General features: G+C 41.3%; 1 protein-coding gene and 1 long non-coding RNA gene across 3 annotated transcripts in view; both read left to right on the top strand.

Annotated features, from left to right (window-relative positions):
• Nucleotides 1-2,220: 2,220 nt before the first annotated feature.
• Nucleotides 2,221-25,368, top strand: part of LOC125719995 (NACHT, LRR and PYD domains-containing protein 12-like) — a 263,868-nt gene continuing 240,720 nt past the window's right edge. The window contains exons 1-5 of one of the 2 annotated variants that reach the window (XM_048994927.1): nucleotides 2,221-2,361; nucleotides 4,910-5,023; nucleotides 5,253-5,366; nucleotides 21,286-21,399; nucleotides 21,622-21,735. In XM_048994927.1, the coding sequence (XP_048850884.1) occupies nucleotides 4,917-5,023; nucleotides 5,253-5,366; nucleotides 21,286-21,399; nucleotides 21,622-21,735 (449 nt within the window). In that variant the 5' untranslated portion in view covers nucleotides 2,221-2,361; nucleotides 4,910-4,916. The remainder of the gene's footprint in view (nucleotides 2,362-4,909; nucleotides 5,024-5,252; nucleotides 5,367-21,285; nucleotides 21,400-21,621; nucleotides 21,736-25,368) is intronic. The other variant, XM_048994928.1, reaches the window with a different exon arrangement.
• LOC125720011 (uncharacterized) lies at nucleotides 18,447-21,279 on the top strand. Its single transcript, XR_007385328.1, has 4 exons — nucleotides 18,447-19,491; nucleotides 20,083-20,184; nucleotides 20,562-20,738; nucleotides 20,869-21,279. It is a non-coding gene; the product is annotated as an uncharacterized LOC125720011 (long non-coding RNA).

Here is a 25,368-nt window from a genome sequence, read left to right on the forward strand (position 1 = left end):
GATGTCCCCAAAAGTTTTTACCGCACTTTGGGGGACAATTTGGTCCTCAAATGTGATCTATGCAAACACACGCACACACACACAGGTTTGAAATTTTATGTTTGTGGGGACTCTCCATTTACTTCTGTGGGGAAAACTTTAATCCCAACACAGTGATCTCAACGCCTACCCGGGTCTAACCAAACCTAACAAAATATGAGGCATTTTTAGTTTTTTGATTCACAGATCGTTGTGGGGACCTGAAAAGTGGACTCCACAATGTCAAAATAACAGGTTTTTATTTAATTGCTGGGTACGTTTGGTCTCCACAATGTAATATAAACATAATGACACACACAGTCAGTCATAGGGACATTATTTTTCTTTTCTGACTGTTAAAACCAAGTTAAAAAGCCCCCAGGTCTGGCCTGAGACAGGGAGCACTGTGGCTGACGTTCAGATCCACAGGTAAACATTGTGTCATCATTTCCCAAAACTGGCTGCTATTCTTTGTTGACAGAGCTCTATGGAGAATCACACACTAAGATAGCACAGTAAAAGCTGTCGATCGGGTGGGGGGGGGGGCTCTTGAAGCACTGGGTAATCAGCAAGCTAACCTGAGCCCCTTTGTATGATGCTTTTATTTGGGTAATACAGCCCACAAATTCTGAAACGATACCGATCTTCAATCACTATCTGTACACAGGCCTATTGTCTCCTCTGATCCTCTTAAAAGTTCAGGTGCAGTTTTTTATCTGGACAGTTTGCTAATTCAACACAGCCTTCTTTCTGAGATACAGTCTTACATGACGTTACTGAGATGATTCGCTAATCACCTACTCCACATCGAGGCTGGGCGATACGGCAACATATTTTATTGAGCTATTGTTTGTCATATCGGTCAGTATCAATGATTATCAGCGATATAACTGATGTCATTATTTCTTTACTTCCCGGCTCACTTTTTGCTTAAAACTCTATTTGGACTGAAACTGCAAGACAGTAACAGCCGCTAACTCAGTCATCCCTGCTGTGCCTTCGGGCCATAGACTGTCCGTTTTAAAGGACTGCGATACGATTCATTTGAAACTGCATTTGTTTCTGTGGTGTAATATGTTGCTGTGTGCTGTCAGGCAATGTTCCTTATTTTCTTATCAGGGTAAGTCAATATAGCCGTTTATATTGTTTATGTCGCCCAGCCGTACTCCCCCAGCAAACGAGCCCTCAGGGGGCCACATTGGGCTGAAAATGTGTCATGAAATGGTGGGGGCATGTGGACCCCATTGCCGTGCCCTTGCTGTGCAGCCCACACTGTGGGTGTGATGTGGGCGGGACACTGAGGACCCCATTTCCATTCCACTGGGACCCACATTGGGCCCACAGCCTATGGAGGGTTCACTGCATCTCAGCAATTACAACACTGTATAATCTGTGACGGCAGTTACTGTCACGCAGCCCAAGTGTCACAGATTTATAGGGACCACACTGAACACTGTATATTTCACGTGCAGTATTTTGCACATTCAGTAAGTATTAAGTAAATATGACCTCCAGTAACCTCTACTCAGTAGTGCTGCAGTTAAACTTACTTATAAAATACTTGTGCAAAAAAGGGTGGGGGGGGGGGGGGGGGGGGCAGCTCGTGGCTCTGCAGACTGCGCCTCTGGGCCGGTGATCAGAAGGTCGCCGGTTTGTCTCCAGCCACAGCAGAACAGTCACATGTCTGTAAACACTTGAGCAAAGTCCTTAACTGCCATCTGGACAGGAACCTGCATCAGGCTTAAAGACATTTAAATTGTGCCTTGTACCATTTTGGACATATTAATTGCTAAACTTGGGTTTACTTTACTCATAAATAAGATACGTTTCCCGAAAAAGTGAGTGCAAAAATCATATATCTGAGAAAATTCTATAGGATGGTATTGTGAAAGTAGGTAGAATTTAGCTTTATTTTAAATATTTCCCAAAAATTGGGTATATTTTACTTAAAAAAGTTTAAGCTGACCCCAAATAAGCGACTTCAGATTGTTACGTTATTTTATCTGAGTAAATTCTATAAGTTACTGTTTTCCGTGTGAAAGACAGCAGCTGTGGTACAACAAGTGTGATAGTGAATCGTGATTAAGATTGTGTGTTAATGATGTAAATCTCACTGCAGTTCGGCTTCCTACATTAACAAATATAACGTGGAATATGTGCCCTTTGACGGGAATATTTGTCCCCTCTCTCTTATTGTCACTGTGCTGCGCCACAGACCACTTCCGCGTTTTGGGAGGAAGCTGCTCGCTTCCTGTTTGTAAATGAAAGAGAAAGAGAGTCACCATCTTAGCAAGAAACACGAATAAGATTCCAGGATGATATAAAGATATCTGACATTGCAAGGTAAGATTATAGTCAGCAGATACGACTAATAATAAAATAATCATGTTTAACCAGCGGCGTCGGTGGAATATTTTGATTGGGGTGGCTGTTCGGGGGGGGGGGGCCCATATATTTATGGGGGCGGCCGCACCGCACCGTGTCTGTTCTGTGCTTCTGCTTAGAAAATAAAATAATCCACATTTCGTTTATTATTAATTTGATGTGCGGTGGCCGCCCCTTAAATCTGCCCCTGTTTAATACACCTGCTGGGATTTAATACTTCTCAACATAATTAGATGTTTAATGTAATTCGATATACTGTAAATAATCGCCTGGAGTAAACGTACGTTATGGAATATTTTGTCGAATGTTAAGTGAATTAACACGTTTATATAGAATGATATTTAATAAGCACGATTATGAGTCCGCCTTCCATACAGTGCTCCCTAAACGTGGAGCGTGTGACACTACAGGAATAAACTAGATAATATTTTGAGGTTGTATGCCGTTTTCCTAATGAAAAACATTAGGCGATAACCGCCATTTTGCTGCAGCCCCAGGTTCCGCAGTTTATTTGTGAGCTGCGTCACTCAGTCGCTCAGGCAGCCATTTTGAAGCTTAGGCTCCGATCAGGAAGCACGAGGCCGCAGACGCCCCTCTCAGACCCCGCCCCTCTCAGACCCCTTTGGCCTCGAGACTCCCGCATGCACAAAGTAGAATAAAATAAGAGAATAACATTATCATCATGTAACGTTACTGCTTCAGTGCTGCTTTAATCCTGATTTAAATACATTTCATGAATGCAGAATGAATGACGCAATAGATACCGCAATGCGGTAGATGTTTCCAAATCATTATAACATCGAGAATGTTACAACTAAATTAATATGCAGAATGCTTCAGATTTTAAAAGTGATCAATGAATATCTATGCATGACTTTGATAAGTTATTGTAGACAACTGCTGATATCAGTAAAAATGTCATTTGCGTTTTGTTGTGTGAATTTATATGCATAAACAGTAAAACTTTAAACAGGGATAAAATAAAAATTAAGATATTAGACGTTTATATTTATAATACACTGACAATCATGAAACACAGATCGTGCACAAATATATGCGGAGGACTTATTCCAAGCACGTTAAACAGATAAACTACACTTTGAAAACTTGCGAAACGGGTGAACACGGTTCTGTGTTCTCTGCGCATGCGTCACCCCAACGGGAAGAGGCCTGGGAAGGGTGGCTGCAATCCTGAGTTACTGGGGGGTGGGGGGCCTAGGATCTGTATTTAATCGGTGATTTACGGAAAAGCAGCTCAGCTAATTAGATGGTATATGGAACCTGTAAGCGCCACGAACAGCGCGGAAAAGTAAGCCGTGCGCACATTGTAGGGATTTGAGCTCCATTTAGTATTTCGTGGGCACGTTAAGCTAATTGTGTGTATGATGTAGTACATCGTGTGCATGAAAAAAACCCGTCCGTGACTGTCTGTGGCGCTTCGGGGCTCCGTAAGTAAAACGCTGTCGGAACGAGTTTGCATGTGTGCGAATACTAGGGTTCTGCGGTAATAAATGTATTCGCTCACATCTTTGTAATAAGGCACAATATTTCTTATATTCAAACTTGAGAATGTTCTTCCATATCTGACAAGTAGCCACAAAAAGTTGCGTTAAATTCCATGCTGTAAAGTAGGGATTATGGTTATTAAAATCTATGTTTTGCACATGGCAATTAAAATACCTGTATATAGCACTGAGCCGGTACCTGTATAATAATATATATTATTTTTCCTATATTGTCTCCCATTCCAGCTTGGCCCTATTCTGTTAGACCTGCCACAGGTACACAAAGTTTCAAATATGTCTCTGGCAGAAATGAGGCGGGGAATATATTGTCATTCCAACAGCGTCTAGTTCAATGTAAAGATGCTGATTGTTAGATATTGTATTCATATATGTCTATTTACCCTTCATGTTCACTGAGGCCTCAGCGGGAATCAAATCGTATTGAGTGTTACGGTGAAAGTTGGTAGACTTCACCTTAATTTATCTATAATATTTCCTAAAATTAAGTATACTTTACTAGTAAAAAGTTAAAATTTAACCCCCAAAAAAGTGCTTGGAAATTGTTACCTCATTTTATTTGAGTAAATTCTATAAGTTGTTCTTATCCGTGTACATAGAATGATCTGCCTAAAGGAGACGTAGCACGACAGGTGAAATAGTGAATCATGACTAAGATCGTGTGTTACTGATTTAAGTGTGTTAATGATTTAAATTTCACTGCAGGCCTCTTACATGAACAAATATAATGTCGAATGTGCGCTATGAGAGAACAACAGCCAAGTTTGGTGACAGAGGCTGTTACAGTGATAACTAAACCTTTCATACAGGAATATTAATGTTAGACAGTTTTATTTGACATTAACGCTAAACGTCTGTTTGCGTGAAGAGCTTCACAGCTGGTTAAGCAGAAGTCTGATCAACTGAAGATTTAATGTGATGCTGCTCACATTACATAAATTATATTTATATAATGAGGATTTGTTTCCTCTCTCTGCCCACAGTGTCCTGATGGAGAGAGCAGACTCACCTGCACCCAGCTGTGTTTCCATGAAGAGTGACAGGTCAATGCAGCCCCCACTCAAATTCAGTGAGGGACCTTTTCCTACAGATCAGAGGTAAATGTGCATTTAAACAAACACTGTTTAAAACACTCAGACTCTCAGTAAAAAGGCATACAGGCACACAAGCTGAAGGATGTACAGTTAAAGAATGCAACTTTTTTAACTTGCACAAATCCTCTCATCTTTGGCACTTTACTGAAAATTTACTGTAGATTTGATCTGATGTTGCATTACATGAATTAAGTTTATATAATGAGGATTTGTTTCCTGTCTCTGTCCACAGTGTCCTGATGGAGAGAGCAGGCTCACCTGCACCCAGCTGTGTTTCCATGAAGAGTGACAGGTCAATGCAGCCCCCACTCAAATTCAGTGAGGGACCTTTTCCTACAGATCAGAGGTAAATGTGCATTTAAACAAACACTGTTTAAAACACTCAGACTCTCAGTCAAGCTATGAGGATAAAAGCTTTTCAAAGAATGCATCTTTTTTAACTTTCATACATCCTATTGTCTTTAAAAAATTTAAACAGAAGTTTTGCTGGTGTTCCATATAAACTTCATCTCAGGTAAAAGGATGAGGATTATTGTAAAGACTGACTTCCTGTGAGCTGGAATTTTAAGTTAGTTAATTGAAAATTGCATTTAAAATTTTGATCTACAGCTGGAAATGCAGGCTGACCTGTACACTGCTGATATCCATTAAGAAAGACTGAATAAATAACTTTCTTCTTCTGGGACGGATGTTTCTGTTTCAGTAAAGAATAAATGCATCTTCATGGACTCATTACATAATGCTCAGGATCAGGCTTCAGTTTTAACGTGAATAACAGGAAGGTGCCTGTTAATAGCCAGCTGAGCCTCTTGTTATGTCATCAGAAAAAAATCTAATAATTGCTTTCTTTCAAGTTTGATGACAATCCAAACAGTGTAAATTTAGTTATGCCCATGTTTAGTGTGTAACTCAGACTTTAGATCTATTGGACTCCTTGTGAGTCGGGACAGGTCGACAGCATATGTGCGAGAAAATGATTTCCTCTGTTCTGGTGGAATGTCTTTGCTGTACTCATGCACTAACCATGACCGTCTGTGTCGACTGACAAGTGCATTACGTATGTAGACCATACACTGACCATAATGACATATGGCAAAGTGAAGTGTGAACTGGAATTAATGGTCCTAAGCAGGGAGGATCCTCAGTAGCACTTCTTAGCTCACCAACAACACATTATGCGGTATTTTGTGTAGAAAAGCACCGTAGCAACAAGTCTACAGATAGTGGTTTAACATTGATGATAGTGTAACACTAGTGATATGCTGACAGTACGGTATTGCTGGGGTTTTTTCTCTGACGTCCTCGCTGCTCTTTACAGGGGGCGGGTTTGACATTGCTGATAGTGTAACACTAGTGATATGCCGACAGTACGGTATTGCTGGGGTTTTTTCTCTGACGTCCTCGCTGCTCTTTACAGGGGGCAGGTTTAACATTGCTGATAGTGTAACACTAGTGATATGCCGACAGTACAGTATTGCTGGGGTTTTTTCTCTGACAGCCTCGCTGCTCTTTACAGGGGGCGGGTTTGACATTGCTGATAGTGTAACACTAGTGATATGCCGACAGTACGGTATTGCTGGGGTTTTTTCTCTGACATCCTCGCTGCTCGTTACAGGGGGCGGGTTTGACATTGCTGATAGTGTAACACTAGTGATATGCCGACAGTACGGTATTGCTGGGGTTTTTTCTCTGACATCCTCGCTGCTCGTTACAGGGGGCGGGTTTGACATTGCTGATAGTGTAACACTAGTGATATGCCGACAGTACGGTATTGCTGGGGTTTTTTCTCTGACAGCTTCAGTGCTAGTTTTCCACTCATTTTGCAGTTTTTTAGCCCCCCCCAAATAAGCCAAATGCCCACCCACACATGACATTCTGGTCACACATCCATTATTATTGCTTTTATTTTTTTTTACGTCTCTGATGTAATAGATCAACCGGGAAAAGCCCAATACTAACAGGCTGAAAGGAGCCATATCGCCGCCTATTGTATCGGAGTCAAACACACTTCGGTCAATAAATCGATTCCCCTCCCATGTACGTATACTGGGACAAGGAAAGCAGTCCGATTAAATGGCAGAATTAGCTGTGCATGTAAACGTACCAAGTGATGCACAGCTTCTCTCTATCCTGAGAATTTCCACAGCTCAGACTGGCCCCAAACTGTGATGAAAAGATGCCAAGCATCCGGCTTGGGCTGATATGCATCAGAGCAGAGTGTGTTTAAATGCGCGTTTCCTTTTTGCATTTTCTCCTGTAATTACCAGGTAGACTGTCAATAGCTGTATTCTTGAAATATTTGCACATTTTCAACAGATTTATTATCAAAAATATTTTCGTTTTGGGTGTTAATGAAAAATGATTTTAGATTTTGAGTGAAGAAATTATTCTTTTGACTGTTTTGATTGCCTGCGATAAAACATTTTCATTGGAAATGACTCAGGAAAAAAACTGCTTTAGAGAGGAGGACATAAATGAACGCCACTGTGTTTTGTTTTAGTGTGATATCTCATTTCTTTGTTTAATCTATAAGCTTGGTTTGCTCTGAATGTCTTGGGTGACGATTGTTATGATCGCTGAACGCAGGTAAGGCGCATGGACAGGCAGGCAGGCAAGGATCAGGCAGAATACGGGGCAAACGAGGGGTATATTCTCAGGACTTAGGGCAGGAAACATCAGACGGCAACTAACATCAATGACAGACCAGGAACCAGGGCAAGACATGGACTCAAATAGACAGGACTGATTGAAAATAATCGGACACAGCTGGGTACGATCAGGGAAGCACACGTGGATAATCAGGGGGGCGTGGCACACACGAGCCGGGTATGACAACGATAAATTCATATTTCTTTATGAATAATTTATGGCTGCAACTAACGATTATTTTGATAAAATATTCGACAGATTAATCAATTATTTCATTTCTTTTCAATTAGTCGAGGGTCAGTCCGTGCCAAATCAACCAATGTCCAGAAAAGTTCCATGGGCATCATTCCTGATTTTGATGAAAACTTGGTATTTTGATCCTTATAGAGAACACTGAACATTCCCCAAGTTTTACTGAAAAATTCTGATGCAGTCCAAAGTTATGGCCCTTTCAAATTTGGGTGCCACGCCCCTTTTTTGCACTCGCGAATCACGCATGTAATTTGTAAGGGTTTTCAGGAGACCATATCTTCGGTTCTAAGCAAGCTAGAGAGCTGAAAATTGCTCTGCTGGTTTACGTTTCTCTGCTCTTTCTGAATCTGCCATTAAAATTAAGCTCAGGGGAAGCACTTCAAAGTTATGGACCTGCAGAAATCAGTTTTTGGTTCACTTTTTTCGGATTCTGACCCCAAGCTGTGGGGTCACCACCACACCTACATCCAATATTCTTCTATATTTTTGTTATTTGAGGAAGATACTGTAAGCAGATGCAAATTCATTCTAAATAACCATTAATTCTTTGATATATTGCCGTCTGAAAATGGTCACAGGTGAGAATTCCCCCACAGGACCCCCTACTTCGGGGGCGTGGTTGACTGTGTAGATAGTTAGTGATGGGAATGAAACTTATACAGTTGAAAGAAGCATATCTGAACTATAAATGCTGAAAATATAAGTATCTCAACTCAACTCCTTCAGCATATAGTATTCTAGTCAAAAAATGAGCATTTGCCATGCACCCCTGCAAATAACTTCCAAGCAATGTGGCCCTTTACATACAGCATTAGTTCATACATCTATGAACTAATGCTGGCTGATGCTGTCAAAATCATTTTTACACTAAATCAAGGTATTAGGTAGGCAACTACAACTGAGTTAGGTGCCAAACATGGGGCCTAGACATGGTTTTCGTTACGACTGCCTACCATGGTGTTGACAGGTGTGGCTTGTTAGGGAGTCAATCCCAGAACAAACACTCTGTTAAGGTTTTCAAACTGCCAAACTTTCAAAATAGTTTAAAATATTGTTATCATAACATTGTCTATCATGGGGCGGCATGGTGGTGCAGTGGTTAGCACTGTTGCCTCACACCTCTGGGACCCGGGTTCGAGTCTCCGCCTGGGCTACATGTGTGTGGAGTTTGCGTGTTCTCCCCATGTCGTCGTGGGGTTTCCTCCGGGTACTCCGGTTTCCCCCCACAGTCCAAAGACATGCTGAGGCTAATTGGAGTTACTAAATTGCCCGTATGAGTGCATGTGTGAGTGAATGGTGTGTGAGTGTGCCCTGCGATGGGCTGGCCCCCCATACTGGATTGTTCCCTGCCTCGTGCCCATTGCTTCCGGGATAGGCTCCGGACCCCCCGCGACTCAGTAGGATAAGCGGTTTGGAAAATGGATGGAATAAATGAATCAGTGGTATAGTGGTAACAAGAAATGTAAGATGGGTAAACTATCTGCACAGCAGTAAAAACTGTGGGTAGTTATTCATACCCTTAACATTAGTTATCTCAAAAAAGGTGAATAAAGGCTGTTTTGTAAATTTAAAAGCTGCGTAAAACGGCATTTTATGTGCATTTACCCTCCACTTCACCACTGAATGAAGGATTTGCGTTAATTTATCTGAACAATTGCATAAATTAATCCAAAAACTCCACAAAGTCACATAATACATTAGTGTTTCGCCGACCTAATCTCAGTTTATTATCGTCAAATGGTCCTACTATACCGTTTCTGGCAGAATTATAAAGGGAACACGCACGATTTCAGGCCAATTTAAAACCAAAGTTAATGGGCAGAAATAGCTAATACTCTGTTTTGTCTAGTTTTTCGATGGAAAAGTGATACGTTCATTTACTACGAATTAACTTACCGTGGATTTCCTTCACCCATGGCTCCAACATGCTTCCTCCGCAGGTGCTCACGCAGTGACGATGTGCTCCCGAGCCATGCGAGATCAGCTGTGCACATTTTGCACCTAACGCTGTTCTTTGGAGGCATTAGTATAAAGTGCTCCCATACTTCTGACGACTTGGGTCGTGCATTTTTCTCTCTGCTAACATTAGCCTCCTCTGGTGTGTCCGCCTTCGCCATTTTTCGAAAGTTTTTTTTTTCAATTCTTCCAGAATTCATCCCGCAAGCTACTCAAGGCCCGGCATTGGTTCTCGTCTCGTCTCCCTTTTCTTTTATGGCGGTCGGCATCCAGCTTAATGGTGCTTTACTGCCACTGCAGCTTTATTTTACTGCTCCCAAATTAGGGGGTAGCCACTGTACTTATGTATTTAATAACGTAGACACAACTAATGGACTATTAAATTAGTTGCCAACTATTTTATTAGTCGATTTTAATCGATTTAATCAATTAGTTGTTGCAGCCCTCGAATAATTTATCATAATACATCTGACTAAACACGGTCAATTTAAGACTATTTTTTAATACATATTGATCTAGTTTGGCCGTCAAATCCAAACCAGTTTTAAATTTTGCCCGCCCCCCCCCCGTGACTGAGTTTGACACCCCTAGCGTATGCTCTGCCTAAGCTCGAATCACCAGCGCACAAGTATAAGTGCTCACTACGGCGTAAGGTCTGCATGTGCTCGACACACCAGCACAGAATTAGAGTAAAGTCGCTCTTAAAAGTCACATTTGTTAAGTTTGGTATGAATGTTGTTGGAATTAATAAGAATTTTTTAAAACCAAGTATTTGCAGGATGTAAGGCAAGAATATAATTGTTAATGCAAACACGTCCATAAACTGAAATAAAATAAGATACGAAAATAAAAACTACAATTAAACAAGAACTATAAATGTGAACTGATTCTGAAACAAGCTGAAATTAAATAAAAAACAAACATAAAATTCTTTGTTACCTTTTTAAATAGTACTAACCTAAAGTAATGATGTGATTATCTCTGGGGCTCTTGTGAAATGCACTTGAACTGAAATAGCCAAAAGCACTCAATCATGACGTTTTGTAGGAGCTAGAAAAGTCCATCTGTCCCTACAACTATGGGCAGGTATTCAAAAGTGACTATTCAAAGTGACTTAAAGGTCACTTTGATTTAAATGATTCCTCACGTCGGTATCGTAAAAACTACCAATAAAATATGTTTGTACTGCAACACCATATACCTCTCTATGTCCTTACATCAGAATTATTATCAGCTTGATTTTTAATTTTGTTAATTAGATGGAAATCTACTTAGTTCATGTATTGTTTAAGCTTCAGTAATGATAGTTAGAATAATTTAAATCAAAGTGACCATTACTGTCATCTCACCATATACCAGCATGCAGAGACGACAGGCCAGAGCTCAGGATCCACAGTGTACACACAGTGTGAATATAACAAGGACAGGGCAGTGTACAGGTAGGAGAAAAGGCCCCAGTACAGTTAACTACCGTAAAATACATAGACACGTTAAAAGCAGTTTAACTGGTCTGACACTGAGCTTAAAGCTTAGTTTGGCAGGGGAAGCTCTCTGTGCCTGACCAGGGTGTCCAAACCAACACGCTGAAGTACAACAGCAGACACTGGATTTGTAGCTGATGAGAATATATATTCAGTGCTGAGGAGCTCAGTGATCCGAAGTGCAAGACACAGTGCACATAGGTACAGTGCACATAGGCACAGTGCACATAGGCACAGTGCACAAAGGCACAGTGCAGTGTGCAAACAGAGAGTTCAGTGTGTGACCATCAGTTCACATACAAAATAGTGCTCTGGATAAAGTGTTTATGAGCACAGTTATGCTCACTACAGTGATGCAACTTGTCAGAACACTCTCGATGGTGCCTCTGTAGAACTTGATGAGCAACACATTATGCGGTATTTTGTGTAGAAAAGCACCGTAGCAACAAGTCTACAGATAGTGGTTTAACATTGATGATAGTGTAACACTAGTGATATGCTGACAGTACGGTATTGCTGGGGTTTTTTCTCTGACGTCCTCGCTGCTCTTTACAGGGGGCGGGTTTGACATTGCTGATAGTGTAACACTAGTGATATGCCGACAGTACGGTATTGCTGGGGTTTTTTCTCTTACAGCCTCACTGCTCGTTACAGGGGGCGGGTTTAACATTGCTGATAGTGTAACACTAGTGATATGCCGACAGTACAGTATTGCTGGGGTTTTTTCTCTGACAGCCTCGCTGCTCTTTACAGGGGGCGGGTTTGACATTGCTGATAGTGTAACACTAGTGATATGCCGACAGTACGGTATTGCTGGGGTTTTTTCTCTGACATCCTCGCTGCTCGTTACAGGGGGCGGGTTTGACATTGCTGATAGTGTAACACTAGTGATATGCCGACAGTACGGTATTGCTGGGGTTTTTTCTCTGACATCCTCGCTGCTCGTTACAGGGGGCGGGTTTGACATTGCTGATAGTGTAACACTAGTGATATGCCGACAGTACGGTATTGCTGGGGTTTTTTCTCTGACAGCTTCAGTGCTAGTTTTCCACTCATTTTGCAGTTTTTTAGCCCCCCCCAAATAAGCCAAATGCCCACCCACACATGACATTCTGGTCACACATCCATTATTATTGCTTTTATTTTTTTTTACGTCTCTGATGTAATAGATCAACCGGGAAAAGCCCAATACTAACAGGCTGAAAGGAGCCATATCGCCGCCTATTGTATCGGAGTCAAACACACTTCGGTCAATAAATCGATTCCCCTCCCATGTACGTATACTGGGACAAGGAAAGCAGTCCGATTAAATGGCAGAATTAGCTGTGCATGTAAACGTACCAAGTGATGCACAGCTTCTCTCTATCCTGAGAATTTCCACAGCTCAGACTGGCCCCAAACTGTGATGAAAAGATGCCAAGCATCCGGCTTGGGCTGATATGCATCAGAGCAGAGTGTGTTTAAATGCGCGTTTCCTTTTTGCATTTTCTCCTGTAATTACCAGGTAGACTGTCAATAGCTGTATTCTTGAAATATTTGCACATTTTCAACAGATTTATTATCAAAAATATTTTCGTTTTGGGTGTTAATGAAAAATGATTTTAGATTTTGAGTGAAGAAATTATTCTTTTGACTGTTTTGATTGCCTGCGATAAAACATTTTCATTGGAAATGACTCAGGAAAAAAACTGCTTTAGAGAGGAGGACATAAATGAACGCCACTGTGTTTTGTTTTAGTGTGATATCTCATTTCTTTGTTTAATCTATAAGCTTGGTTTGCTCTGAATGTCTTGGGTGACGATTGTTATGATCGCTGAACGCAGGTAAGGCGCATGGACAGGCAGGCAGGCAAGGATCAGGCAGAATACGGGGCAAACGAGGGGTATATTCTCAGGACTTAGGGCAGGAAACATCAGACGGCAACTAACATCAATGACAGACCAGGAACCAGGGCAAGACATGGACTCAAATAGACAGGACTGATTGAAAATAATCGGACACAGCTGGGTACGATCAGGGAAGCACACGTGGATAATCAGGGGGGCGTGGCACACACGAGCCGGGTATGACAACGATAAATTCATATTTCTTTATGAATAATTTATGGCTGCAACTAACGATTATTTTGATAAAATATTCGACAGATTAATCAATTATTTCATTTCTTTTCAATTAGTCGAGGGTCAGTCCGTGCCAAATCAACCAATGTCCAGAAAAGTTCCATGGGCATCATTCCTGATTTTGATGAAAACTTGGTATTTTGATCCTTATAGAGAACACTGAACATTCCCCAAGTTTTACTGAAAAATTCTGATGCAGTCCAAAGTTATGGCCCTTTCAAATTTGGGTGCCACGCCCCTTTTTTGCACTCGCGAATCACGCATGTAATTTGTAAGGGTTTTCAGGAGACCATATCTTCGGTTCTAAGCAAGCTAGAGAGCTGAAAATTGCTCTGCTGGTTTACGTTTCTCTGCTCTTTCTGAATCTGCCATTAAAATTAAGCTCAGGGGAAGCACTTCAAAGTTATGGACCTGCAGAAATCAGTTTTTGGTTCACTTTTTTCGGATTCTGACCCCAAGCTGTGGGGTCACCACCACACCTACATCCAATATTCTTCTATATTTTTGTTATTTGAGGAAGATACTGTAAGCAGATGCAAATTCATTCTAAATAACCATTTATTCTTTGATATATTGCCGTCTGAAAATGGTCACAGGTGAGAATTCCCCCACAGGACCCCCTACTTCGGGGGCGTGGTTGACTGTGTAGATAGTTAGTGATGGGAATGAAACTTATACAGTTGAAAGAAGCATATCTGAACTATAAATGCTGAAAATATAAGTATCTCAACTCAACTCCTTCAGCATATAGTATTCTAGTCAAAAAATGAGCATTTGCCATGCACCCCTGCAAATAACTTCCAAGCAATGTGGCCCTTTACATACAGCATTAGTTCATACATCTATGAACTAATGCTGGCTGATGCTGTCAAAATCATTTTTACACTAAATCAAGGTATTAGGTAGGCAACTACAACTGAGTTAGGTGCCAAACATGGGGCCTAGACATGGTTTTCGTTACGACTGCCTACCATGGTGTTGACAGGTGTGGCTTGTTAGGGAGTCAATCCCAGAACAAACACTCTGTTAAGGTTTTCAAACTGCCAAACTTTCAAAATAGTTTAAAATATTGTTATCATAACATTGTCTATCATGGGGCGGCATGGTGGTGCAGTGGTTAGCACTGTTGCCTCACACCTCTGGGACCCGGGTTCGAGTCTCCGCCTGGGCTACATGTGTGTGGAGTTTGCGTGTTCTCCCCATGTCGTCGTGGGGTTTCCTCCGGGTACTCCGGTTTCCCCCCACAGTCCAAAGACATGCTGAGGCTAATTGGAGTTACTAAATTGCCCGTATGAGTGCATGTGTGAGTGAATGGTGTGTGAGTGTGCCCTGCGATGGGCTGGCCCCCCATACTGGATTGTTCCCTGCCTCGTGCCCATTGCTTCCGGGATAGGCTCCGGACCCCCCGCGACTCAGTAGGATAAGCGGTTTGGAAAATGGATGGAATAAATGAATCAGTGGTATAGTGGTAACAAGAAATGTAAGATGGGTAAACTATCTGCACAGCAGTAAAAACTGTGGGTAGTTATTCATACCCTTAACATTAGTTATCTCAAAAAAGGTGAATAAAGGCTGTTTTGTAAATTTAAAAGCTGCGTAAAACGGCATTTTATGTGCATTTACCCTCCACTTCACCACTGAATGAAGGATTTGCGTTAATTTATCTGAACAATTGCATAAATTAATCCAAAAACTCCACAAAGTCACATAATACATTAGTGTTTCGCCGACCTAATCTCAGTTTATTATCGTCAAATGGTCCTACTATACCGTTTCTGGCAGAATTATAAAGGGAACACGCACGATTTCAGGCCAATTTAAAACCAAAGTTAATGGGCAGAAATAGCTAATACTCTGTTTTGTCTAGTTTTTCGATGGAAAAGTGATACGTTCATTTACTACGAATTAACTTACCGTGGATTTCCTTCACCCATGGCTCCAACATGCTTCCTCCGCAGGTGCTCACGCAGTGACGATGTGCTCCCGAGCCATGCGAGATCAGCTGTGCACATTTTGCACCTAACGCTGTTCTTTGGAGGCATTAGTATAAAGTGCTCCCATACTTCTGACGACTTGGGTCGTGCATTTTTCTCTCTGCTAACATTAGCCTCCTCTGGTGTGTCCGCCTTCGCCATTTTTCGAAAGTTTTTTTTTTCAATTCTTCCAGAATTCATCCCGCAAGCTACTCAAGGCCCGGCATTGGTTCTCGTCTCGTCTCCCTTTTCTTTTATGGCGGTCGGCATCCAGCTTAATGGTGCTTTACTGCCACTGCAGCTTTATTTTACTGCTCCCAAATTAGGGGGTAGCCACTGTACTTATGTATTTAATAACGTAGACACAACTAATGGACTATTAAATTAGTTGCCAACTATTTTATTAGTCGATTTTAATCGATTTAATCAATTAGTTGTTGCAGCCCTCGAATAATTTATCATAATACATCTGACTAAACACGGTCAATTTAAGACTATTTTTTAATACATATTGATCTAGTTTGGCCGTCAAATCCAAACCAGTTTTAAATTTTGCCCGCCCCCCCCCGTGACTGAGTTTGACACCCCTAGCGTATGCTCTGCCTAAGCTCGAATCACCAGCGCACAAGTATAAGTGCTCACTACGGCGTAAGGTCTGCATGTGCTCGACACACCAGCACAGAATTAGAGTAAAGTCGCTCTTAAAAGTCACATTTGTTAAGTTTGGTATGAATGTTGTTGGAATTAATAAGAATTTTTTAAAACCAAGTATTTGCAGGATGTAAGGCAAGAATATAATTGTTAATGCAAACACGTCCATAAACTGAAATAAAATAAGATACGAAAATAAAAACTACAATTAAACAAGAACTATAAATGTGAACTGATTCTGAAACAAGCTGAAATTAAATAAAAAACAAACATAAAATTCTTTGTTACCTTTTTAAATAGTACTAACCTAAAGTAATGATGTGATTATCTCTGGGGCTCTTGTGAAATGCACTTGAACTGAAATAGCCAAAAGCACTCAATCATGACGTTTTGTAGGAGCTAGAAAAGTCCATCTGTCCCTACAACTATGGGCAGGTATTCAAAAGTGACTATTCAAAGTGACTTAAAGGTCACTTTGATTTAAATGATTCCTCACGTCGGTATCGTAAAAACTACCAATAAAATATGTTTGTACTGCAACACCATATACCTCTCTATGTCCTTACATCAGAATTATTATCAGCTTGATTTTTAATTTTGTTAATTAGATGGAAATCTACTTAGTTCATGTATTGTTTAAGCTTCAGTAATGATAGTTAGAATCATTTAAATCAAAGTGACCATTACTGTCATCTCACCATATACCAGCATGCAGAGACGACAGGCCAGAGCTCAGGATCCACAGTGTACACACAGTGTGAATATAACAAGGACAGGGCAGTGTACAGGTAGGAGAAAAGGCCCCAGTACAGTTAACTACCGTAAAATACATAGACACGTTAAAAGCAGTTTAACTGGTCTGACACTGAGCTTAAAGCTTAGTTTGGCAGGGGAAGCTCTCTGTGCCTGACCAGGGTGTCCAAACCAACACGCTGAAGTACAACAGCAGACACTGGATTTGTAGCTGATGAGAATATATATTCAGTGCTGAGGAGCTCAGTGATCCGAAGTGCAAGACACAGTGCACATAGGTACAGTGCACATAGGCACAGTGCACATAGGCACAGTGCACAAAGGCACAGTGCAGTGTGCAAACAGAGAGTTCAGTGTGTGACCATCAGTTCACATACAAAATAGTGCTCTGGATAAAGTGTTTATGAGCACAGTTATGCTCACTACAGTGATGCAACTTGTCAGAACACTCTCGATGGTGCCTCTGTAGAACTTGATGAGCAACACATTATGCGGTATTTTGTGTAGAAAAGCACCGTAGCAACAAGTCTACAGATAGTGGTTTAACATTGATGATAGTGTAACACTAGTGATATGCTGACAGTACGGTATTGCTGGGGTTTTTTCTCTGATGTCCTCGCTGCTCTTTACAGGGGGCGGGTTTGACATTGCTGATAGTGTAACACTAGTGATATGCCGACAGTACGGTATTGCTGGGGTTTTTTCTCTGACGTCCTCGCTGCTCTTTACAGGGGGCAGGTTTAACATTGCTGATAGTGTAACACTAGTGATATGCCGACAGTACAGTATTGCTGGGGTTTTTTCTCTGACAGCCTCGCTGCTCTTTACAGGGGGCGGGTTTGACATTGCTGATAGTGTAACACTAGTGATATGCCGACAGTACGGTATTGCTGGGGTTTTTTCTCTGACATCCTCGCTGCTCGTTACAGGGGGCGGGTTTGACATTGCTGATAGTGTAACACTAGTGATATGCCGACAGTACGGTATTGCTGGGGTTTTTTCTCTGACATCCTCGCTGCTCGTTACAGGGGGCGGGTTTGACATTGCTGATAGTGTAACACTAGTGATATGCCGACAGTACGGTATTGCTGGGGTTTTTTCTCTGACAGCTTCAGTGCTAGTTTTCCACTCATTTTGCAGTTTTTTAGCCCCCCCCAAATAAGCCAAATGCCCACCCACACATGACATTCTGGTCACACATCCATTATTATTGCTTTTATTTTTTTTTACGTCTCTGATGTAATAGATCAACCGGGAAAAGCCCAATACTAACAGGCTGAAAGGAGCCATATCGCCGCCTATTGTATCGGAGTCAAACACACTTCGGTCAATAAATCGATTCCCCTCCCATGTACGTATACTGGGACAAGGAAAGCAGTCCGATTAAATGGCAGAATTAGCTGTGCATGTAAACGTACCAAGTGATGCACAGCTTCTCTCTATCCTGAGAATTTCCACAGCTCAGACTGGCCCCAAACTGTGATGAAAAGATGCCAAGCATCCGGCTTGGGCTGATATGCATCAGAGCAGAGTGTGTTTAAATGCGCGTTTCCTTTTTGCATTTTCTCCTGTAATTACCAGGTAGACTGTCAATAGCTGTATTCTTGAAATATTTGCACATTTTCAACAGATTTATTATCAAAAATATTTTCGTTTTGGGTGTTAATGAAAAATGATTTTAGATTTTGAGTGAAGAAATTATTCTTTTGACTGTTTTGATTGCCTGCGATAAAACATTTTCATTGGAAATGACTCAGGAAAAAAACTGCTTTAGAGAGGAGGACATAAATGAACGCCACTGTGTTTTGTTTTAGAATAGAATAGAATAAACCTTTATTATCCCACGAATGAGAAATTTAGGTGTTACAGAGCTCTTGCACAAAAACGTAATATAGAACAATAGGAGCAGGTAGATACACAAAGATATAAATACAAATGTACAAAAGTTTTGGAAATAAATAAAGATGTACAGAGATATGTACAAAATGTACAGAGATATGTACACAAGTGCGGGGGTGGGGTGGGGTGTGAATGATCCTGGTTACAGCATGTGATATGTCAGTTAAACATATATGAGTAAAAAATACTCACGCTAAACTGTTATAATGTCTGACAGCCGCTGGTAAGAATGACCTGCGGTAGCGCTCCTTCCTACACTGTGGGTGTAGAAGTCTATTGCTGAATGAGCTGCTCAGAGCTCGTACAGTCTCATGCAGGGGGTGGGAGGTGTTGTCCATAATGGATGTTAGCTTAGACCGCATCCTCTCATCCCCAACCTGCTCGATGGATTTCAGTGGGCAGCCCAGGACAGAGCCGGATCCCCTCCACTCGCCTTGCTCCGTCCGGTGATGATATTAAGTCCCTTCCACACCCCTCTTGTGTTGCTCTGCTGGAGCTGCTCCTCCAGCTTCCTCTTGTATCTGTTCTTTCTTTAGTGTGATATCTCATTTCTTTGTTTAATCTATAAGCTTGGTTTGCTCTGAATGTCTTGGGTGACGATTGTTATGATCGCTGAACGCAGGATAAACAACTGTTACTCGTCTGTAAGTGAAAGTGAAAGGAAAGCCAGAGTCGCCATTTTAGCAAGAAACACGAATAAGATTCTGGAAAAATATCAAGATATTTTGTATTACAAGGTAAGATTATAGTCAGCAGATATAATTAATAATAAAATAAGCGTGTTTAACCTGCGGCGTCGGCAGAACATTTTGATTGGGGTGGCTGTCGGTGGGGCAGTTATATTTATGGGGGCGGCCGCACCGCACCGTGTCTGTTCTGTGCTTCTGCTTAGAAAATAAAATAATCCACATTTCGTTATTTATTATTTTTATGTGCGGTGGCCGCCCCTTAAATCTATCCCTGTTTAACATACATGCTGTGATTTAATACTTCTCAGTATAATTAGACGTTTAATGTAATTCGATATACTGTAGATAATCACATGGAGCAAACGTACGTTATGGAATAATTAATCGAATGTTAAGTGATTTAACACGTTTTTACAGAATATTTTAACGACTTGAGTTCACCTGAAATACAGCGCCGTCTAACATGGAGCGTGTGGCACTACGGGAATTTTTGAGGCTGTTGCGTTTTCTTAGGAAAAAAAAATGTCCCTAACTGCTAGCGTGACGTTGTTGTTATTCTAGTAGCGTCCAGTTCAACGTAAAAGTGTTGATTGTTAGATGTTGTATCTGCATGTGTCTGTTTACCCTTCATGTTCACAGAGGCGCCAGCAGGAATCATCTGCTCTGGATCCCCACCAAAATGGAGGAACCTGCTTCTGAAATGACCCCCCCTGTGGGGTGTAAATCAAAGGAGCCTGAGAGGTAACAGTGATCCAGCCCACTAGCATGTATGTCTCTGTGAGTCTATAGTTAGACCATAAGGTAAAAGTAAGCTGGGTTCCTAGCTGAGGCGGGGGGGGCACATTAATATTTGCAGTATAATAATAAAATAATATAATAATAAAATGCTGAGGTCAGCATTTCCTTTCTTTCCCCTTTCCTGCAAAATCAGCTAGTTAGAGGCAACCATCACATCATCTTGTAATGTTATCCACAGCCTTGTGCTGCGAGTGGTAACTCCGTTCAAATCCAGCGAAAGCCTGGAGTGATTCTACTCCTTTGGGCCCTTGAGCTGTAATTGCTATGTCTTGGGTATGATGTTAATGTCTAGCCCTGTAAGGAGGTCCTCCAACTTGCAGGGAAATTTAGGGGTTGGTGGCAGGATTGGCCCTCACACTGGTGTGTTCAGGCTAGTGTGGTGCTGAGGTATCACCCGCTGCACTCAGGCTCTCATCCCTGAGGCGGTTTGTACTGTGGTGGGTGCAGTGACACACTGTAATCAGCATGTAATCGCCTCCACTGCAATATTCCTCTTGGTGAGTCTAATGTTATTTTTTAATCCAACCTGTAGACTTAGATACTCCTGCTTAGTTTTTAAATCATTAGTTAATTTCCATTTGTGGCACAGAGCCCTTTTCCTCCTGACTTTATTCTTAATTTCCTTAGTAAACCACCTTGGTTGTAGTTTCCTAGATTTAGTTTTGCTGGAAACAGGTATGAAGTCCTCTTGCAATAATGTACTTTTTAAAACTTCTCATGCCTCTTCAACAGTTATTTAACATCCAGTTTACAGTTTCTACTTTCAGTCTCATACCATTAAAGTTGGCCTTCCTAACACTGTATACTTTTGTTTTGGCCTTTACTCTTTGGACAACATGAAAACATGATTTACAGGAACCTTTCATACAGGAATCTTAATGTTAGGTCAGACAGTTTATTTCACATGAAATCTAACAGTAAACAAGCCTGTTTGCATGAAGAGCTTCACGGCAGGTTAAGCAGAAGTCTGAAGGTTTAATGTGATTTTGCATTATATGAATTATATTTATATAATGAGGATTTGCTTCCTCTCATTGTCCACAGTGTCCTGATGGAGAGAGCAGGCTCACCTGCACCCAGCCGTGTTTCCATGAAGAGTGACAGGTCAATGGAGCCCCCACCCAGATTCAGTGAGGGACCTTTATCTACAGATCAGAGGTAAATGTGCATTTAAACAAACACTGTTTAAAACACTCAGACTCTCAGTAAAAAGGCATACAGGCACACAAGCTGAGGGATGTACAGTTGCATCTTTTTTAACTTACACAAATCCTCTCATCTTTGGCACTTTACTGAAAATTTACTGTAGATTTGATCTGATGTTGCATTACATGAATTATATTTATATAATGAGGATTTGTTTCCTCTCTCTGTCCACAGTGTCCTGATGGAGAGAGCAGGCTCACCTGCACCCAGCCGTGTTTCCATGAAGAGTGACAGGTCAATGGAGCCCCCACCCAGATTCAGTGAGGGACCTTTATCTACAGATCAGAGGTAAATGTGCATTTAAACAAACACTGTTTAAAACACTCAGACTCTCAGTCAAGCTATGAGGATAAAAGCTTTTCAAAGAATGCATCTTTTTTAACTTTCATACATCCTATTGTCTTTAAAAAATTTAAACAGAAGCTTTGCTGGTGTTCCATATAAACTTCATCTCAGGTAAAAGGATGAGGATTACTGTTTAGACTGACTTCCTGTGAGCTGGAATTTTAAGCTAGTTAATTGAAAATTGCATTTAAAATTTTGATCTACAGCTGGAAAAGCAGGCTGACCTGTACACTGCTGATATCCATTAAGAAAGACGGAACAAATAACTATCTTCTTCTGGGACGGATGTTTCTGTTTCAGTAAAGAATAAATGCATCTTCATGGACTCATTACATCATGCTCAGGATCAGGCTTCAGTTTTAACATGATTAACAGGAAGGTGCCTTTTAATAACCAGCTGAGCCTCTTGTTATGTCATCAGGAAAAAATTGCTTTCTTTCATAAAGTTTGAGGACAATCCAAACAGTGTAAATTTAGTTATGCCCATGTTATTGTGCAACTCAGACTTTAGATCTATTGGACTCCTTGTGAGTCCGGACAGGTCGACAGCATATGTGCGAGAAAATGATTTCCTCTGTTCTGGTGGAATGTCATTGCTGTACTCATGCACTAACCACGACCGTCTGTGTCGGCTGACTTGTGCATTAAAGTATGTAGACCATACACTGACCATAATGACATGTGGCAAAGTGAAGTGTGAACTGGGATTAATGGTCCTAAGCAGAGAGGATCCTCAGTAGCACTTCTTAGCTCACCAACAACACATTATGCGGTATTTTGTGTAGAAAAGCACCGTAGCAACAAGTCTACAGATAGTGGTTTGACATTGCTGATAGTGTAACACTAGTGATATGCCAACAGTACGGTATTGCTGGGGTTTTTTCTCTGATGGCCTCGCTGCTCGTTACAGGGGGCAGGTTTGACATTGCTGATAGTGTAACACTAGTGATATGCCAACAGTACGGTATTGCTGGGGTTTTTTCTCTGATGGCCTCGCTGCTCGTTACAGGAGGCGGGTTTGACATTGATGATAGTGTAACACTAGTGATATGCTGACAGTACGGTATTGCTGGGGTTTTTTCTCTGACGGCCTCGCTGCTCGTTACAGGGGGCGGGTTTGACATTGCTGATAGTGTAACACTAGTGATATGCCGACAGTACGGTATTGCTGGGGTTTTTTCTCTGATGGCCTCAGTGCTAGTTTTCCACTCATTTTGCAGTTTTTTAGCCCCCCCCCAAATAAGCCAAATGCCCACCCACACATGACATTCTGGTCACACATCCATTATTATTGCTTTTATTATTTTTTTACGTCTGTGATGTAATAGGTCAACCGGGAAAAGCCCAATACTAACAAGCTGAAAGGAGCCATATCGCCGCCTATTGTATCGGAGTCAAACACACTTCGGTCAATAAATCGTTTCCCCTCCCATGTATGTATACTGGGACAAGGACAGCAGTCCGATTAAAGGGTGGAATTAGCTGTGCATGTAAACGTACCAAGTGATGCACAGCTTCTCTCTATCTTGAGAATTTCCACAGCTCAGACTGGCCCCAAACTGTGATGAAAAGATGCCAAGCATCCGGCTTGGGCTGATATGCATCAGAGCAGAGTGTGTTTAAATGCGCGTTTCCTTTTTGCATTATCTCCTGTAATTACCAGGTAGACTGTTAATAGCTGTATTCTTGAAATATTTGCACATTTTCAACAGATTGATTATCAAAAACATTTTTGTTTTGGGTGTTAATGAAAAATTATTTTAGATTTTGAGTGAAGAAATTATTCTTCTGACTTTTTTGATTGCCTGCGATAAAACATTTTCATTGGAAATGACTCAGCAAAGAAACTGCTTTAGAGAGGAGGACATAAATGAACGCCACTGTGTTTTGTTTTAGTGTGATATCGCATTTGTTTGTTTAATCTATAAGCTTGGTTTGCTCTGAATGTCTTGGGTGACGATTGTTATGATCGCTGAACGCGGGTAAGGCGCATGGACAGGCAGGCAGGCAAGGATCAGGCAGAATACGGGGCAAACGAGGGGTATATTCTCAGGACTTGGGGCAGGAAACATCAGACGACAACTAACATCAATGACAGACCAGGAACCAGGGCAAGACATGGACTCAAATAGACAGGACTGATTGAAAATAATCGGACACAGCTGGATACGATCAGGGAAGCACACGTGGTTAATCAGGGGGGCGTGGCACACACGATCGTACGAGCCGGGTATGACAACGATAAATTCATATTTCTGTATGAATAATTTATGGCTGCAACTAACGATTATTTTGATAAAATATTCGCCAGATTAATCAATTATTTCATTTCTTTTCAATTAATCGAGGGTCAGTCCGTGCCAAATCAACCAATGTCCAGAAAAGTTCCATGGGCATCATTCCTGATTTTGATGAAAACTTGGTATTTTGATCCTTATAGAGAACACTGAAAATTCCCCAAGTTTTATTGAAAAATTCTGATGCAGTCCAAAGTTATGGCCCTTTCAAATTTGGGTGCCACGCCCCTTTTTTGCATTCGCGAATCGCGCATGTCGTTTGTAAGGGTTTTCAGGAGACCATATCTTCGCTTCTAAGCAAGCTAGAGAGCTGAAAATTGCTCTGCTGGTTTACGTTTCTCTGCTCTTTCTGAATCTGCCATTAAAATTAAGCTCAGGGGAAGCACTTCAAAGTTATGGACCTGCAGAAATCAGTTTTTTGTTCACTTTTTTCGGATTTTGACCCCAAGTTGTGGGGTCACCACCACACCTACATCCAATGTTCTTCTATATTTCTGTTATTTGAGGAAGATACTGTAAGCACATGCAAATTCATTCTAAATAACCATTTATTCTTTTATATATTGCCATCTGAAAATGGTCACAGGTGAGAATTCCCCCACAGGACCCCCTACTTCGGGGGCGTGGTTGACTGTGTAGATAGTTAGTGATGGGCATGAAACTTATACAGTTGAAAGAAGCATAACTGAACTATAAATGCTGAAAATATAAGTATCTTAACTCAACTCCTTCAGCATATAGTATTCTAGTCAAAAAATGAGCATTTGGCATGCATCAGCCCCCCTACAAATAACTTCCAAGCAATATGGCCCTTTACATTCCATACATCTATGAACTAATGCTGGCTGATGCTGTCAAAATCATTTTTACACTAAATCAAGGTATTAGGTAGGCAACTACAACTGAGTTAGGTGCCAAACATGGGGCCTAGACATGGTTTTCATTACGACTGCCTACCATGGTGTTGACAGGTGTGGCTTGTTAGGGAGTCAATCCCAGAACAAACACTCTGTTAAGGTTTTCAAACTGCCAAACTTTCAAAATAGTTTAAAATATTGTTATCATAACATTGTCTATCATGGGGCGGCATGGTGGTGCAGTGGTTAGCACTGTTGCCTCACACCTCTGGGACCCGGGTTCGAGTCTCCGCCTGGGCTACATGTGTGTGGAGTTTGCATGGAAAATGGATGGAATAAATGAATCAGTGGTATAGTGGTAACAAGAAATGTAAGATGGGTAAACTATCTGCACAGCAGTAAAAACTGTGGGTAGTTATTCA

The sequence above is a fragment of the Brienomyrus brachyistius genome, chromosome 24, assembly GCF_023856365.1.
Source record: "Brienomyrus brachyistius isolate T26 chromosome 24, BBRACH_0.4, whole genome shotgun sequence".
Lineage (NCBI taxonomy): Eukaryota > Metazoa > Chordata > Actinopteri > Osteoglossiformes > Mormyridae > Brienomyrus > Brienomyrus brachyistius.